We start from the raw sequence: 19694 nt of genomic DNA on the forward strand, positions 1-19694 counted from the left end.
TTGAACTGTGGTGTTGGAGAAGACTCTTGAGAGTCCCTTGGACTGCAAGGAGATCCAACCAGTCCATCCTAAAGATCAGTCCTGGGTGTTCATTGGAAGGACTGATGTTGGAGCTGAAACTCCAATACTTTGGCCACCTCATGCGAAGAGTTGCCTCACTGGAAAAGACCCTAATGCTTGGAAGGATTGGGGGCAGAAGGGGACGACAGAGGATGAGATGGTCGGATGGCATCACTGACTCGATGGACATGGGTTTGGGTAGACTCCGGGAGTTGGTGATGGACAGAGAGGCCTGGTGTGCTGCAGTTCATGGGGTCCCAAAGAGTCGGACACGACTGACCAACTGAACTGAACTGATCCAAGTACAAGATGAGCCCAGGTCAAATGCTACACCTTCCATGATTGTCTTGCTGACATTCCTGTAACTCTTCAGAGATCCTTCCTCCATTTTATGTGTACTAAAAGTCATACATACCACATCTTCATAATCTTTTATGTGATATGACATTATTTTTCTATTACCTTTAAGTGAAATTACTGTCCTGAACTTTGAGAATGATGCAGGATTCAGTAATTCTACCTTTTGTGTCTTTTTAGTGGTGTTCGAAAATATGGTGGCATGCTAAGATCTTCCTGGCTGTGTTCCCCTCCCCCAGTTGAATCTAGGCCCTTTTCATCTCCTGTCTGTATTCTGCTCATTAAGATTCCTTTCAGTCCTTTCCTCAGTGTGGGGTCCTGTCCTTAAAAGGGAGTCTTGTCTTGACAGGTCTACTTGAAGAATTCACTGAGGTGAAGTGCTCCAGTCTCTCCAGTACTTACTTAGGTACCTTGTGCTCACTACTGGAGAGGACAAAGCCGCAGTTTTAGTAGACTCATTTGAGAATCTCCTTTTCCAGCCTGTCAGATGTTACCCAACTCTTACTTTCACTCACACAGTAATCAGTACCAGGCAGGTTGGTGATTTGTCCCCATCCCGCTACTTGCAAGTTAATGGGAAAAGCTTGTCACCTTTGGTTTTATTATCTAGATGTATTTCCCCAGAATCATTAATAGTACATTATTGTTAATCATCACACTAGGTACTGTGTTCTCAAGAGGAAGAAATTTTGATTCAACTTTAAACCCAATGCTAGGTATACTTTCCCAGTGAATAAATGGAGTTTGAGGGCTAGTTTGAACAAAGGCTAGAAAGACAAGTCCTTAATCTTGTGAACTGCCCAGTTAGAAACCCCATTAGTTTTCTGACACAAACCTCAATTTTAGGTGATTAGAACTTCAATTATTGTAATTACCTTAAGAAATGTGGCAGGATACAATGTTAACATCCTACCAAGTAGGTAATGGCCTATCCACAGTATGGATGTCCTACACACCACATAATGCTAATTGCTAAACATTTATTCTAGCAAAGCATAACACATAAGCAGAATGAGTTGCCAGCCTGAAAGAATGAGGACAAGAGGAATTTTTCAATTTTTTGCTAAGGTGTAATATTTTAAGATAGGTAAATGAACAAGGAGTAGGATAAGGCAAAGGATTTAAAAAAAAAAAGAAAGCTCATGGGAAATTCCTGTAGTTCATCCTAAGATTTAGCCAACAAGAAATCAAAGAAATTTTAGTTAAAAATTTTTTTTCAATTGAAACATTTCACTGATAGCAATTAAAAGATGAAATTTAAAGGTCAAGATTTCCAAATTAGAAGACTGCTACAGTAACTGAGGTAAATGTGATGAGCATCTTTGCCAGTTATCACAGGGGTGAAAAAGAGCCACACCTTGCCTTTGAAAGTTGAGTATCACCAAATGTAAACATAAAATCACTGTATACTGACATTAACCAGTGAAATTGTGTGTTTTTAAAATATTATGTTTGGCTGCCTCGGGTATTAGTTGCATCATACAAGATCTTTCATTGTGGTGCGGGGACTCTCTAGTTGTGGGCCCTGGATTCAGCAGTTTAGGCACGTGGGCTTAGTTGCTCTGTGGCATGTGGGATCTTGGTTCCCCAACTAGGTATCAAATCTGTGTCCCTGCATTGCAAGGCAGATTCTTAACCACTGGACCAAGGAAGTCTCTAAATTATGTATTTTAAAGTATTGTTTTATGACTCCATTTGATGATATTCAACTGCTTTCAGAAAAACTCCAAGTGCATTTAACATTCCCCTCATAGCAGCCTCAGAAGTATCCTGGAAACCAAGTTTCTAGGCAATTCCCGAGTGTCCAGTGATTAGGATTTGACGCTTTCACTGTCAGGGCCCAGGCTCAATCCCTGCTTAGGGAACTAAGACTTGGCAAGCTGTGTGGCACAGCCAAGTTTCCTTTTCTAGTACAAATAAGCCAGAAAAATTATGACCTCCCATAATCAAGGACTTTGTAAGATTACAAGTAAACCACCATTCTGGAGGGTGAGAGTGGTAATTTTATGTGGCTTTTCACAAGCCATGGAATTTGCAATTACTATGACAGTACCAAGAAGTTATCATTGTCAAATACAGACTTCATACTGTGAATGTATATCCTTTCTTCACCTAAGTTTATGGTGTACTTACTATCATTTTTTTGCTTGTCCCAATTTATTTTATGGGGTGGCGTTTGTGGGAAAGGTTTTTTATTTTATATTGGACTACAGTTGATTTACAATGTTGTGTTAGTTTCAGGTATACTACAGCCAAGTGGCTCAGTTATACATGTACCTTTTTCAAATCTTTTCCCATTTAAGCTGTTACAGAGTATTGAGCACAGTTCTTCCCTATGCTATATAGTAGGTTTTTGTTGGTTATGTATTTTAAACAATCATCTACTTTTGGGGCTCACTATTATTCAATCAAGAAGCTGGGCAACCTTAAGAGATTAATACAAAAAATCTGATTCCAATTCTTAGGAGAATAGTAATATTAAAACCACTTATCGTTTTCTACTTTCCAGTATCAAGATTATCTTCTGCACTTTAAAAGCACTGCAAATCAGCTCACTGTTGTCAAACACCTAAAATGTCTTTGAGAAAAATATCTTACATACAGATCATTATAATTAAGACACATTATTTGGAATTTTTCTCCTAGTAGTTGCAGGAAAGTGCCATCCTAACGCCTGCTCTTTTTAACCACTGGGATCCATTTTTGAAAAAACTAACGTGAGGAGGTAACACAACAATCAAGAGAACTAGTACACTTAATGTACAACTTGGGATTCATTTGCATAACTGACATTAATCATTACTGAATGATTCTGAAACTTGAGTCCAGTTCATAAATTTACACAATCTCTACTAAAGTTCTCAAGTCAAACAATGGAATACAGTAATTTCTATATATTCCTGGATTCCAAAATAAAACCTTTTCACTTTAAACTTCATTAACATAGACTTAAAATTTTTAACATCCACCTCAATAAACTGAACAATTATAGACTCTTGACACTCACGTTTATAAATAATGATTTCAATTATATTTTGAGAACCCAAGATGTTACGTAACAAACAATATTCTAAAATTTTGCCGAAGGATCTATCACAATCTACTACTTATATAGACTGAAACCAATCAAATACAATTTGAGAGTGAAGTTAATTTCTCCATGTTCCTTCCCTATTTAATCAAGTTACAAATTCAGACAGGTCTCTGTACTTCTCTTTCTGAATGTGAAAGGAATATCACTCCACATGGAACAAAGTATATCCCCGAGATTCCAGCTGAAAAGTCAGAGAGGAATTTCCTGGCCATCCAGTGGTTAGGGCTCCTTTCTCCCACTGCAAGGAGCAAAGGTTCGATCCCTGGTCAGGGAACTAAGTAAGATTCCCTCATGCTGCGGTCAAAAAAAAAACTATCTTATCAAAATAAGTCCTTAATAAATAAGATGGCATACTTTTATGTAGGTAGCTGATACACATTAAAATTATCCAGTGTAGTTAAACATACAGAGAAAGGAGTAACTTAACATTTGTATTAATCAAAATGTTACCCGACTTAGCACACAAATTTCTGTGAAAATTCTTGTTTAAAGTTACAGAATGGTCACTTTATATTTCAAGTAACTTACAAAAGGGTTAAGTGAAGTTAAGAATTATACCAGTTCTAACTCAAAGTGAACAAAGACTAAGTTACAAAAAAAAAAAAGACCACTTTTTAGTTAATAACTACTACATTGTTAGAAACAGAAGTAATGCTGATGTCTCCATCATAATTTATAGCTGACAGTTCCTGTATGAACACATGAACAGGAGGGCTAGACTAGAATCTGGAATTCCTGTATTAACAATGGCTTACAATCACCACTGTAACATTTACCATTTTTCCAGAGGAAAAAAGAAAAAATTAGATGTGAATTTGAACAGTTTTATAGAGTATTTACTGATTTCCCCAAAGGCCCCATCATAGTAGTAACTTTACTAACAGACGAGCTGGTATCCTAAAATTAGACATAAGCCATTGACATTAGCTGTATAGAACCGACACAGACATAGTCTCAAAATCAGGTAAACAAACAACAGCTATTACCACTTATGACATTTTATTGGCATATGACAATTTACAAGGGTCCCTGTTGCATTATACATCACACTGAGTAAGAATCGTTTAGCCATCTACATTCATTCTTATCGGGTATACTTTTACTCAAATTGTAACTGAATTCCCAACACTTGATTTTAACTGTGACAAAAGGGAAAAATGGTAATTCCCAAAAGTAGGCTGCAGTAGGAAAAACAAATTTTGATTTTTATATTAAAATTTCTAGGATGTTGAAAAGTGTACACAGCTAAGGACTGAGTCATGGCCTTCTGAAACAGCTTTCTTAATCCTTTCTAGAAATATCCTTTGGTTATTTTCATTTTCCTTCTCTAAGCAAAAGGAAATCTATTAATGGAGGTTATCAAACAGCTACTATTTTCTGGCACTTGTAAACAAATATCCTTACCAAGAGCAACCATTCAGCTTTTATAACATGTCATGAAGTGTAGAGTTGAATTGTGGTTTAAAGATATCACACAGGCTTCTTTATATCCTTGGCTCTAAAACAAAGGTAACAGCCACAATGGCACTGAAGTGTTTTCACAATCCCCCTTCCCACTATGTTCTAATAGAATACTCTTCCCCTCAATTTTTTTTCATACAAGTAACCAAATATGAGTACATGTGGGTTAAAGCAATGCACTTGAAGTTGTAACCTGCTGATAGGACTTAGGTAGCTTTATTCCTACTCCCTATTAAATAATTTCTCAGTAAATTCCCTTTTCTACTTCTCTTATGTGGAAAAGCAAAACTGCACATTTATAGTCATGCACAGAGATTCAGTATCTAACCGAGTAATAATTGTTAAAAGCTAAATTTATTTGTATAAAATAAAATGGTCGTGAAAATTTTCCTGTGTTGGAGATCAAATCCATCTTGCTTTAGCATGTAATTACGTGCTATGCTGACTAGGAGAACATTAGTTATGTCCTGATTAATGCAACAAATACTTGTTTTTACAGTGTTTCCTTTCTGCTCAAACAATTTCGGAAAAACAAAATAAGAGAAATCACGCAATGCTTAAGGATCTTAGGGCCATGAACATCACATTTGTTGAGTTTTGTTTTTCTATTTTTCCCTCATATAGCCATTAGGTAAATGCCTCTGACTGCAATCAAGGTGCCAGAAGCATCCCAAATCATCAGTGAGGATGAACAAGCCATACACTTAAGATGCTTAAGTTTACACTAACACAATAATCATTATCTTTTAATGCAAACAAATACAACTAATTCAGTTCCTGAATTAACAAAATGAAATTTGACTACTTTTATATTATGCTCACAGAGCAGACTTAGCACTGAAATTTTACTATTTCCGATTTTCATTCCTTCTAAGAGATATCATCATAAACATAAAGGTAATTCACATTTGAAAGATTATCTTCCTGAAGAACAGAACCCTTGGGAAGAAAAAGAAAAACCCATTTTACAAACTGAAATTGAGATAGTGAAAAAAATAAAAAACAAGGTAGGTCAATGCTGTGACGAATTTCCTGTCAAATCTTTTCATTGGTGACATTTGGAAAACAAGTTCCTTAAAATACTACTAATGAGCAGTATATTCTGTTTGCCTATTATTCCTTATGGTTAGACTATGAACTAGTGATACAGCTGTCTAAAAACTCAAACAAGTATGTGAGATACGACGTCAGGTACACATCTTTTTAACGTTATCAAGTTATTCTGCAGAATAATCCTCTTCCATATCAGTATCAGAATTACAGGCTTTGTTCTGTTTTTCTTTTTTAAGTAAGACGTTCAGTAGGAATGAAGGTTTTGTTTGTATTATTACAAACCAGGTTCCTCTCTCAAAGAACTGATATCTAAGACCATGACTCAAACTTTCAAAGAAAAGAGAGAACATTGAATTTTGAATGCAAATGGTAAAGGCTCCTAAAAATGGTTTTTATAGCCCACTACTTGCTTTCAGTTTAAGAAAAAATTTTTTTCATACTTTTCAATTTAACTTTTAACAGCTAGTACTTTTGAGCTATTGGCAGAGCTTCTTTTTCCATCTTAAACATTTGATGAGATGTTAAATTAGCTTAGTTTAGCAAAATAACAACTTTTTCCATGGTACACTTCAAAAATTAGTCACCCTACAATGTAGTGTGTTTGAATTAAGGAGAATGTTAAACAGATGTATACAGTTAAAATAATTAGTGTGGTCTCTATAGACAATTCCTCTTCAGGGATTTGTATGTAGAGCTAACGTTTACTTCAGAATAAACATTAACACAAACAGGGAGGGGAGAGAATCAGAACTTTCACAGAGCTGTACTTGACCATATCTTATAGACAAAGCAGAATTACAATGCATGTAACAAAAACAGTAAAAGTATATATTTTTTAAAAGTTGATAGTTACAAATATGGTACGTAACAATTTTCTACTTTATTTCAGTACAATTTTCAACATACAGTCTACTATTTTTCAAGATATTTGAAGATTCAAAACAAAATTTCTCTAGACTACTTGCAAACAGTAAAATTTAAGTAAAATGCTTACATTCTTATTTGAAAACAAAAATCATGTAAAAAAAAATGGTGGGTGTAAGTTCTGTTCTCTGTTGCAATCTTACTTCAGATTTCCTATTCCTAAAAAAAAAAAAGAGAAAGAAAATAAAGATTAGCTAAGGTATGAAGAGTGAAAATAATTCAAAATAATCACTGTATCTAAAAATCAAATAACTAATTGGCCCAACGAACTCACACAAAAGAACATGTCAGAACCACTAACAAGTTGAAAATTTCTACCTTTTCTTCTTTGCGTCTGTCCTTCTTTTCTTCATTATTTTCCATGGTCTCTTCTTCATCTTCAACAATCCCGTCCCCTTGGTATTTGTCATGAGTCCACTTTGGACTGCTACCTGACTTTTTGAAGTTAAAGCGCCCTCTGCCACGTTGAAAAGTACCACGACCTCTTCCTCTTTTGGCCCAATAATCCACACCATCATCTCTGTCATCATGCTACAGAAAGGTTAAACAAAGAAAGAAATGTCTTTCTTGTAAGGAATATGATTACATCCCCAATCATGTTATTGTATAAATCTTCTGAAAATTGGGTATATGAGGTGGGTACTGTTCTAAAACACACAAAACCAATAAAAGTGAACTTTTCAACAAAAACATGCTGCATCATGAAAGTAAATAATTTCATGCTTAGTAACCCAAGCATTTGAGAGCTGCCCAGACAGTTTTCTGAAGAATCTCAACTGCTAAATTACTGCCAATTATCAAAATTTTTATTGTTCTGCTTTCCATTATTTCAATCTACTATGCATAAATGATAATGTAACTGATATTTTCCCCCCAAAATTACCTCAGTCACAAATACATAACAAAGTATAAAAATGTCATTACAACATTATCAGTAACATTTACTAAATAAAATAGGTGGTAAGAAGTATCTCTTACATATAGCTACAGACTTTTAAAAATCCTATTGAGATAAATCTAAACTAATGTGTGTTACATATTAATCTTCTTGGCAAGGGCACAAGGGAAATCAGGATGGCATGATCCCTAGAGTAATACCTCAACTTATTTCTTGTTCACTAACCTAAAATTCTGCAACTATTACATCCCAACCTTAATTTTTCATTAACTGCATCCAAATAGATTGTTCCCCAAATTACAAATTATTCCATTAACCAAAACAATCTGAAAAAGTGAAAAGTACTTGGCTTTGTGTATGAGTAGATGAGTATTACATCCCAAAGAACAAAACAAAAAATGAAAAGTTCTCCTGTATTGTAACTGCTGCCCATCTCAAACAAACTTTTTAAGTTTGTACCTACAAAAAATGGGAATGATGCCCCTTTACAAGACAACAGATATAATACAAACATAGCTGCATAACTTATGGAGTACTGATACTGACCAACTGTCCAAAAGTCACTAAACTTTTTAAAAATAATACGTAACTAAGCACCTTTCCAAAACAAAGAATGTGCCTTAGTACATATTCACGTAATACAGCTCACCCTCCTACATGACTTAAAAAGTTCACACATGTAATTAACAGACAGTGTGAAAGAGCCCTCATCAATTTCTTTTCTAATAATCTAGCTTTATCAAACCAGTGAAAGATGACCAGCTACAGGTACGCAAGCCTCAAAGAATGAACTTAGGAACTATCAAAAATGTACCATTTCAGTACATCAAAGTTTAACTATAAACCCAAAATAAACTATTTTAAAATAGTCTGCCACTCAAAATAATATGTACATACAACGATGTAATTTCAGGTTCCTTTTTGTTATCAGCACAACTCTGTAGAGTTTATGCTTTTTGTTTGTGGTATTTACACAGTATGCCATGAATTTGTAGGAAGAAGCAAATGGGTTTTGAAGCCAGAGGTATGGATTTAAATCTTAACAGAAACTGAGTGAACTTTACTTCCTCATTTTAAAAAAACAAAGGTAGTCTTAAAGGAACACAAATGATTTGTAAAAAGTGCCCAGACCAGTGCCTGACAAGCAAGCACTCAATCCAAGGTGGTGATAATAATGCTTACATGGGTGCTTATTTCTAAGGATGAGGCATTGGTCTCAGCATTTTCTATATACTTATCTAATCCTCACAACAGCTGTAAAATACTGTTACTAACACCACTTTAGGTATAAAGAAATTGAGGCACAGAGAAACTGAGTAACTTGCCCAAAGCCACAGAGCCAGTCTTTTCCAATGCTCCTTATGCCCATCATCCTCAGAGTAAGCTTCCCAAGATTCATGGTAACAGTAAATGATTACTAAATGAGGTAGCCAAGAGCTAAAACAGGAAAAGCAGTAACAAAGCTAGACACTATAGAGTTAGACTAGCAATTACTTTTAAATATACAATCACCTTGCATAATAATCTGAAACTAAGCAATAGCTACATCATCACCACAGTGTTTTTCAAAGGATATCCCACAGCTACCGAAGTGACACTTTAATGTTAAGCATACTAGTTCTTTTTCTTTTTTGGACAAGTGGCATGCAGAATATTGGTTCCCCGAACAGGGATGGAACCTATGCCCTCTACAGTGGAGGCACGGAGTCTTAAGAATTGGACCACCAGGAAAGTCCCTAAAGCATACTGAGTCTTAATCTTCAAATTCTTACATCCAAGATTTCAGTCTTACTGTAGACTAATTAAAATTAACTACTTTACAGAAGATAAAGGGGATATGAGATATTTATAATATATAATCAAAAATACATTAATGGAGGCCTTCCCTAGTGGCTCAATGGTAAAGAATCCACCTGCCAATGCAGGAGACACAGGTGCGATCCCTGATCCAGGATGATCCCAAGTGCCATGGCGCAACTAAGCCCATGTGTCACAATTAGTAAACCTGTGCGCTAGAGCCCATAAAACCACATCTGCTGAGCTCGCAGGCCCCAGAACCTGTGGTCTGCAACAAGAGAAGCCACTGCAATGAAAAGTCTGAACATCACAACTAGACAAAAAGCATGAGCAGCAGCAAAGACACAGCACAGTCAAAAATAAGTAAAATTATTAAAGGAAAATTCCAGTTAAAAAAAATGTTAACAAAGGAGGCCATATTAGAACCAAAACCTTCTGAATCATCTTCTCTACAGAAGGATCAAGTTTCAAAAGAGTTAATTTACTAAAGCTCTGATCCAAATCTCCGTCCTGTCCCCACAGGAATTTTCTCTTCCTCAGATGACATTAACATGGGGAACTTACACATTTCATTACTTTCCCATTTGCTCCAACTTGTTACAAATACTCTCAATCCCTTCAGAGAATCTCAGGTTCTAAAGACTACTATCTTTCCTGAAATATTTACTATTGAAAACATCATCTTATCTTTGCATAACTCAAAGTTTAGAGAAGGGAAATTTCAGATAAGAATGCAATAACTGTTACCAAGTACTGGAGGAAAAATGATACATGCTGTTAAAAACCTTTGGACCCCAAGGCATGGGTTCAAATCCTAACCCGACTCCTTCTGGCTGCGTAACTTTGGTCAAGCTGCTCAATCTCTGTACCTCTATGTTTTTCATGTATACAAATGGAATAATGGTCCTACCTCAAAATGACTTCACAAGCATGAAAATAAACTGAGCGACTTTCACTTTCAGTTCAAAACACTTAGAATGGTGCCAAGCAAAATGCTCAGTAAATGTTATTCATTATTATTACTAAGTATTAAATGTTTCATTACTATGGACAGAATGTCCATGCTTATTAATTATTCTGAAAAAAACCTAGAGGAATCTATAGCTTTCAACTTCATTCATTCTGAATTAAAAAAAAATTTTGTATTTCTATTCTCACCACTGAAAAATACCTTTGCAGACTATCCATAAATTTAAATACACATGTAGAAACCAAAGCTGTCATTCCAATGGCTCATTAATTAAGAACCAAAATAACTAATTTGGGGAAATGATTTATATGTAAGAAGACCTGCTAATGCTAAGTCACCTCAGTCGTGTCCAACTCTGTGCGACCCCATAGATGGCAGCCCAGCAGGCTCCGCCGTCCCTGGGATTCTCCAGGCAAGAACACTGGAGTGGGTTGCCATTTCCTTCTCCAATGCATGAAAGTGAAAAGTGAAAGTGAAGTCGCTCAGTCATGTCCGACTCTTAGTGACCCCATGGACTGCAGCCTACCAGGCTCCTCCATCCATGGGATTTTCCAGGCAAGAGTACTGGAGTGGGGTGCCATTGCCTTCTCTGATGTAAGAAGAAATGTGACATTCATTTTACTTCTAGTGAGCACTAGCCTGTGACAAATACACACGTATGTCTTATACAGAAATGAAGATTTTAAAATATAGTCCAGAATAGCAACATGTAAAATGTTAAATAATACTCATCTTGATTAGTGTAACTAAAGCCTAATTATATGCTAATCAAAAGTAATTATGCCCCAATTTAAGACAGAAACTATGATACTAGAAAGAATCTCATAGAAAAAAAGTGAAAGTGTTGGTCACTCAGTCATGTCTTTGCAACCCCATGGACTGTAGCCCACCAGGCTCCTTTGTCCATGGGACTCTTCAGGCAAGAATACTAAGTGGGTAGCCATTTCCCAACCCAGGGATTAAACCTGGGTCTCCATGCACTGCACAGGCATATTCTTTACCCTCTGAGCCACCAAATTAAATACTTGTAAAACGTTTAAAGTGTTAAAACAATTATTTAACTTGTTCACCTCTCATTTCCTTAACTTTTTGTGCTTTTACACTGTTTTACTGTTTGGCATTTTTACAAGCACTTGCTCCTCACCCACACCTTTGAAAGGTTGGCCTTTTAATCTCTTCTCTTCTGACTGGGTGATATTACTGTGGTTTTGTGACTGTATGATGGCACCTAGATTTTTTTCTCTCTAGATCTGCATTAGCAACTACCTACTGCACATTTCCACTTATTATGTCTTAGGCACTTCCATAATGAAACTTAATCTTCACCTCAAATGATCTGCTTTCCTCTGTATTCCCTGTGCTTGCAATATCCTTTCTTCTCACTACCAACACCAAACTAGAGGGTCCCTGAACAAGCCTTCATAAATGTGGCTTTAACATTTTTCAAAACTAGTCCCTTAGACACTCAATTATTTCTCAGATCTGTTTGTCACAGTCATGTTTTTCCAAACTCTGCTTAACATCCAAATTTACTCAAGTATTACTGTCTTCTACAATTTGGCTCCTGCTGCTTCTTAATTTTCCCAAACTTATACCAATCATCTAGCCATGTGAGTACTGGAGTTCTCTATATTAGGATGTTTCACTCCGACTTTTTTACAGCACACCTGCTCATCTTTTAAGCTTAAGATTCAATCCAAACTCCTCTACAAAGTCTCTCTTAATCAGTATCTCCTTTGCAATAATCCCCTCTTCCTTGGGAGGACATCCACAGTATGTCTTTAGAATGTTCTCCATTGCAAGTCTCTTATGCTATGTATCTTTCCATCCATAGTATAAACAGCAGTGTATTAATTCATAAATTCCTATATTAAAAATGAAATATATCTTTTAAACTTTCTGTAACTGAATAAAACACCTTTCACTTTCCAGAGATTGTCAAGTCAAGCATAAATTTCTCCTCAAAGGAGCAAAGACTGTGGAAACATTATGCATAATGCACTCGGTAAAAATTTTAACTTTTCCAGACTCTTGGTCATTAAAGTACTCCAAAAAAGAGGCAAATGGAAATTAATTTTTGAAACAACTACAATGCCCATTCTTCAACCAAAATATAGATCTAGTTCAGAATACAGCTATATAGTCTACTTTGGCAGATGGCTGGGACATTCAGCTTTATTCAAATATACTCATAAAAAGTCAAACAAAAAACACATTTCTAAAAACTCAGCACTATTTTCCTCCTTGCTTCAACAAAACAACTAGTCTTCAGAAATAATCTCTAAAACATGACTTCCCTGAAAAGCTATGACAAAAATGAATATTCTGGTAATAGTTTTGGTATTTCCTTAAGTTTCTATAATGGAAGATAAACCCTCTTCTCCCGTGCCAAAGTGCAAAAAAATTTCCATCATTACTTAGAGAATCTTTCAGGACCCACCTCCTCTAGCTTCATCCCTTACAAACTACTTGAGAAAGAAGAGCATCACAAGGAAGCATCAAATTAATGTGTATCTAGCCATTTTTCCATAATGTAATTTTTCATCTTCTTTTTACTCCAATATAACTTAACAGCCTCCTGAAACTCTTAATTACACGCACTGTGGGAGAATTCTTCTCCTTGTCTTTCAATTAAACAAACAGTTGCGGTGATGAAAGGGAAATCTTAATGATTTACTTTCTTAACTTTACTGTCTTATAGACAGATATGAAACAATTTAATGTTTTTCTCTGAATGTGACTATCAAATCAGGTATATTTTTACTTTACCCTGACCAGTCCATAGGTAATATCAATAAGGTATAAACAGGACTAAAGGGACCCACATGTTCAAAACTTCAAATCATCTGGGTAATGATTTATTTTAAAAGTTTCTTATATTATAGTAAAATCTTCTCATAGTAGTGGATGCCTGTACTCAAATGTATTCAGCCAGTATGCTTTGAAAATTAATGCAAACCAAATAAACAGAGATTTCTAACACCCACCAAGAAGTACTTCTTGCTCTTTGGGGTATATTCTGGATCCCATTCCTCTTCCTTCGGTCTCTTTTGAAAAGTAGTATTTGAGTTGTTTGGACCAGTATTTGTCCCAGCAAAAACTCCTCTGGCTCTTCCTCTGCCTCTAATTCGAAACTGATTAACAAAGTTGTTTAGTAATGAAATCAAAAGGTATTAAGTTACATGCAAACTCTAATTTTACTGCAGTAACAAAAAACATTCCCTAATTTCTTCCCTAAATCTCAACTTCACAGCCACTGAGGATGGAAAGGGTGGCCATTTTATACTAGTAAGGAGGGAAAAAATTCTGCCTATTGAAAGCTGAATAAGTTAAGAAGAAATGCACAGTCAACGTAAGTTGTCAGAACACTGCACTTTCTTTTATGGCCTGAACTAAAATTTTTAAATAGTTTAAACTTTAAAAAGTTGGTTTTTTCCCCTTTCACTAGTCAAAAGAGTTGTCTAATTTCTTTGAATTACACAGGAGTCCTAAGTTTTAACTATACCTATCACCATATGGGCAAAGCTCTTCTGTTTCCCAAATAATCTAATTAATAAACCCTAGTAACAACTAACTGGATACTAGCTCAAGTTAGAAATCCGAACCTAGAAATTAAAGAGTCAAGAAGATGCACTACTATGAAGTCATTAAATTTACAATTGTAAGAATTTATGGAAACATGGGAATAATATATATACTAGGTAGGATAAAAAGTCATGTAATTTCTATGACTGATACACATATAAAAAAGAACTTGAATACGCAAAAATGAAAATAGTTGTTAATACAAACATGGATTTTCTTGTTTCAAGACATGTTATTAACAAAAAAGTGATTAAAGAAATGGATCTAAATCATTAACTTTCCTTGACTCTTGGGTCTCTAAGCACTATGTCCAGTTATTGATTCCAAAGGTAATAAGTTATACAGATGCTTCTAAATCTCAAAATGGGTCTATTTTCAAAATCAGGCAAAAACATGGATTTTTTACTTTCTCTACAAAGGAGGTTATCATCCCAGCTCCAGCTCCTCCTCACCCTCCCAAATGGCATTTCTTAATGAAGATATATCAAATACCATTTTAAAGACTATAGGAGTAATGACTCACACAACAATGACTAAATCAGCATGCATCTTACTTTCCTTATGTACAGTGCTCTAAAGTAAAGTTCTATCAAAGACAGAAAATAATTTTATTACTTACAAAGGTTCCTCGTGGTCGGCTAACTCCTGCAAAGCCTGAGTATTCTTTCAGCTCATGGTGAGTTTTAAATTCTTCTTCTCTTTCCTTCTTACTCTCCTTTTCTTCTCGAGAACTAGGAGAAGAAGGTGATGCTGAAGAGGATGAAGATCGAGAATGATCTTGTTCTCTACTTTTATGTTTACTGAAAAATAAAAGAAACAAGAAAAATGTGCTATTTTTAAAAAAGATGAGGAAAGACCCTGCTGTATCTTACAATAAGAGGGATATTTTTCAAGTCAAAGAAACTATCCCCTATTAAAATTATCATGAAACTAAAATGATTGGGTGTTCAACTTTGACATAGTCTGTTTCCATTCTCCTCCAATATTTGTTTTATATCACTACTGGAAAACATGCTATGACCTGACAGTTAGAAACTAGCAGTCTGGAAACTTCAAGAATATAAAGTTCAGTTCTTCAACATTTTTAACTTTGTTTTTTTGTTTTTTTAAGAAAAGGAAGGGAAAAGTAGGAAAAAGTATGAATGTCCTTAAGGCCATGTTTCAAAATGACTGCAGTTTGTACAACCCTGGATGAAAACAGTTGATACGGTTTGGGCCATAACTCCATTATTGAAATAAAAAGCATATGACATTATAAATACCAGTAAATTAAAATTAATCATAAATTTAAAAACACGAGTAAAATTACCACCATTCACCTAATGAACAGCAAGAAAAACGATTATCTATGATACTTAGTATTCCTATTATTTACTTGACTCTATCATGATCAATTTTACATGATTCTACTGCAATACCCGAAAAGGTCATACCTGCGATAACTCTTACCACTTCTAACAGTATCCATGGAAACATTACTTTGAAAGCCTAATACACATTGCTATTTCAAAAAAACTAGTCTTTCCTCCCCCCCATCTCTCCCATGTTAAACCACTAGACATCAGTTTAAAATTCTTGTACTCTGGGTGTTATGAGTTGAAAAAGTGCGGAATCAAGCATAACGAACCAAAGTTCTTACACAAACTGTTTCTAGAAATGCACTGCATTGAAGTCCAACCTCCTGATGTAGCCTGGATAATAGGACACATTAATTTGTCATTTTTTTTTCAGTGTTAGCTTGCTATTCCAAAGTTTTTGTCCTCATCCACCATAAGCCGTGTAAAAGACAAATACATTTTTGCTGTAAAACAAATAATTTTAATTGTTTAAATTTAAACATTCGATTACACAGTCAAAATTGAAAGCAATTAAGCTGACAATTATTAAAGGCTAATTAGAAGCTAAAACCTAACTCCGACAGTTTTAACAATTACCTGTCATCTTTGTAAGATTTGTATTCCTTGTAATCTTTTGGAGTTTTTTCCTGCTTTCTTGATCCACTGGATTCCCTGGAGCCCTTGGAATCCCCCCGTTCTTTACTTCTTTCTTTTCTCCGACGATCTATGTCATGCCGAAGATCAGCAGAATCACATCTTAATTTTTTATCTCCCTATAAAAGACAGATGTAAAATAACAGATTTCAGGGAAACTACAGGGAAAAAAAAGAAATATATATATATATAAAATACCAATTTTTTTTTGCCAGTTTCTGAGCTGGCATTTTAGTAGCAGAAAAGAATGCATATAACATACTACTTCCATACTTAAGTTTTTGTTTAAAAACGTACTTGCTGTTTTCACTAAACATTTGTTGAACACAAGTACAATGGGACTGGAGAAGTAATTAAAAGCTAATTGTCTTCAAAATGTCATAGGTTTCTGTTCAAAGCAATCCATAATAAACTTTCATATAGTAAAATGGTATAATTATTTTTCCACTCGGTACATCCTCGTTAGTTATCCCTCATCTTTTGAAACAGCCTTTTATATACTTTAACAATGATAGAGATTATACTCAGTTGTGGGTATAGCCATCTGACAGTAAAGTTAAGGGATCCTGAAGTAAATGGTTCTCGTTATTTAAGCCTCATTATCATCAAGTTCTTCCCAAATTAGCTGACCAACCCAATAAAAATCACTTTAAAAGTTAAATATTCTGTATTTTCCATAACATGCAAACATAATATGATTAATGAAACCAACTGAGGTTGAACAAGGGTAGAAACAAAGCCAGAAAGATTCATTCCCAATCCTGTACTCAGTATCTGGGCCATATACTGCCCTTTCTCAATTCAGGTATTGCAACGGACATTAGTTTAACTGGGTCACAATTCACCTCCTTCTTGTTCCATTGCTTTTTCAAATACTATATAATTTAGGAAGATGGAAAGAGGCATCTAGGAATGAAGAAAAATCATACATCAGTAAGATGCTAAGCAATGTGGACATCCTTGCTAGTATTCAACAATAAGAAGTACTTACTCTGGGAAGTCTAGCTACAATGTTCATAAACATTCTTAAAACTGGAAGTATATGTCCAAATTGTATCAACTACTCACCTATTTGCTCCCACAGTTATGAGAAAAATCTAATCAAGAGCAAAAACCTTCCTATTCACCTAGTAATATGCTATTGCCAAGCCCATGGGTAACAGTATAGGTGAAAGTACTTTGTAAACACCAAACTATATATGTAAACTACACAGTACTCCATGTATGTGAATCATTCATTCAGATAGGATAGGAAGATAAAGGATAAAAAGCAATGTCTTTTCCTCTTGTCCTTCCATTAGTTATCACTATTTTCTCTCCTCTAGATCAAAATCTGGTCTGAATAATGAAGAGAAAAGAAAGACACTCACTCTGTCAGAGTACAAGAACAGACTAAATTGTGGGCAAAACAAAATTAATCAACATTGAACCCAAGATACTGAAAATAAAAGCCAAAATTAGCATTCACTTCTCAGAATCTGCTTTACCAAAATCAATGTGCCCCACACAAAGAAACCACTTTCTAAGCTCTAAATTTCTTATTTAATTAATAGCATGCCTAATTAAAAAGCTTATAAATGAAAACCCTTAATAAGAGCTTCTAGTAATAAAAGTGCCAATGTTATCATAACAGCCCAGTTATTCAACTCTGCAGAACAGATGTATTCTCATTTCTCTTATTAGAAAACCAACATCCAAAAAGCTAATCACATTCCTATTATCAAGATGGTACTCAGTAACAGCCACAACTGGAACCAAGTAATACCGTTCCAAGTCCCTAACCTTTTCATTACGACAGACAGTTGCTCCCTTTTAACCTGGCTCTACATTTCAACTAGAATGTTATGGCCTGTCATACAGACTAATCTACCTAGAAAATATCAGTTTCAAGTTATCAATTAAACAGAGCCCCCTTAATGACTGAATTCCATTCTTAAGAGTCCCCTGACCCCAATGCCAGTCACTCAGACTCCTTTCTCAAGTTTAAAAGCATTCTTCCCCCAAATATACAAATATTCCAATAGTAACACAGTTTTTATTCCAAGTGTTCATTTGTAAATCAGTTCTTAGAATGCTTATTTCTTAGTCCAGATCAAAAATACCCAGTAGCATGGCGATTACTTCTTGTTCTCTCTTTGAAGAACCTAAAGATGTTAATTTAGGCACACATAAATCAAGGAATATTTATTCTAGATCACCCATTTCACCTCTAACAGAAACCTTTATATAATGTATATCTTTGCTGTTATAATTTTCCTGTCTACTCACTGATTCCTTGCCTTTTTCTTAGAAATACTTTTCTCCTTTCATTAGCATTTAAAATAATTATTCTTGGTTTAACATGTACTAAAGGGTGAGCTTGATTTTTTTCTAGGAAGAAACACTACATACACACTACCACAGATAAAATATATTTATAAGTTATAAACAGATGATGTCTATAAACATTTTGCCTAGACAAACTGCTTATTCGAACAATATCATTAACTAACCAGAAGTTAACATGGAAAAGAAAAAGTGCATTCAAAACATACCTTTTGATTTTCTTCTTTAAAAACTCTCTCTTCCCCTGCTAAACGGGTATGCTTCCTCAGGGCACTTGGAGAGATGTCAATTCTCCTTAATGTAAAATAAAGTCTATTTGTAGTCACATTAATTTTATGATTCCACAAATTCCTAAAATTTGTCCATTTTTGTAAAGGGAATACCAGACAGTTGTTTCTCTCCCAGTTGACTAAATTTAGTATAGCAAGATTATTAATCTAATTCCTAACAGATAATTAAGAAATAAACACTGTATTTATTAAAAATAAATTAAAATGCCTCCAATTATTTATGTACAAATGAAGCCTGATCTTTTAAGATATCAAGCTTACTTTAATCATCAAAAAAGAAAAAACTTTGATTAAAATGAATACTATCATTTAAGTATCAGCATATAATTATAATACATCAGTATCAATGAATACACAAATAGAATTATTTGTTCTTAAGTTATCTCCAATATTTTTACATATTCAGTATCTTTAGTTTTATTCTGTGCCTCTCCTTGTGTTCTTAAGCTACTGTCAGTTGAATCTTCTCAGTGTCTCTTCAGCAGTGACCACCAAAACCATACCTACTATGTATTAAGCACTGAATTAGATACTTTACAATTAATACTAACTGTCACCATCATCCTGCAAAACAGGATATTTTGTTATTCTTATTTGTAGATGGAAAAAAACAAACATTCAGAGATTAAATAACTTTTTTATCACAATGCAATTAAGTGAGAGCAAGGAATTGAACATAACTATCTGACTTCAAATTCATGATCTTTTCACAAGGAACAATTCTATCTCACCAAGCATTTTTATTTTACAAACTTACTGGAAGTGAATAAAATTCAAGGGTTACTTACTCTAGGCATCCAACCCCCTCCCAAAAGACAAATTGGTAACTATTTAATTCCATACTGGGAAGTGATAACAGTGAGTATTTTAAGTTCTAATAACCAATTTT

General features: G+C 34.7%; 1 protein-coding gene across 49 annotated transcripts in view; it reads right to left on the reverse strand.

The window, feature by feature from the left end:
• Positions 1 to 4493: 4493 nt before the first annotated feature.
• Positions 4494 to 19694, reverse strand: part of BCLAF1 (BCL2 associated transcription factor 1) — a 31547-nt gene continuing 16346 nt past the window's right edge. For 12 of the 49 annotated variants that reach the window (XM_081528793.1, XM_081528772.1, XM_081528787.1 and 9 more), the window contains 6 exons: positions 18725 to 18809; positions 16134 to 16309; positions 14819 to 14999; positions 13602 to 13748; positions 7268 to 7480; positions 4494 to 7108 (listed from right to left, as the gene is read on the reverse strand). In XM_081528793.1, coding sequence (XP_081384919.1) covers positions 7103 to 7108; positions 7268 to 7480; positions 13602 to 13748; positions 14819 to 14999; positions 16134 to 16309; positions 18725 to 18809 — 808 coding nt within the window. In that variant the 3' untranslated portion in view covers positions 4494 to 7102. Of the gene's footprint in view, positions 7109 to 7267; positions 7481 to 13601; positions 13749 to 14818; positions 15000 to 15838; positions 16001 to 16133; positions 16310 to 18724; positions 18810 to 19694 lie in introns of all 49 variants that reach the window. The other 37 variants (XM_081528776.1, XM_081528791.1, XM_081528768.1 and 34 more) reach the window with 12 other exon arrangements.

The sequence above is a fragment of the Giraffa tippelskirchi genome, chromosome 9 (assembly GCF_054371585.1).
Source record: "Giraffa tippelskirchi isolate mGirTip1 chromosome 9, T2T-mGirTip1v1.2.pri, whole genome shotgun sequence".
Classification (NCBI taxonomy): Eukaryota; Metazoa; Chordata; class Mammalia; order Artiodactyla; family Giraffidae; genus Giraffa; species Giraffa tippelskirchi.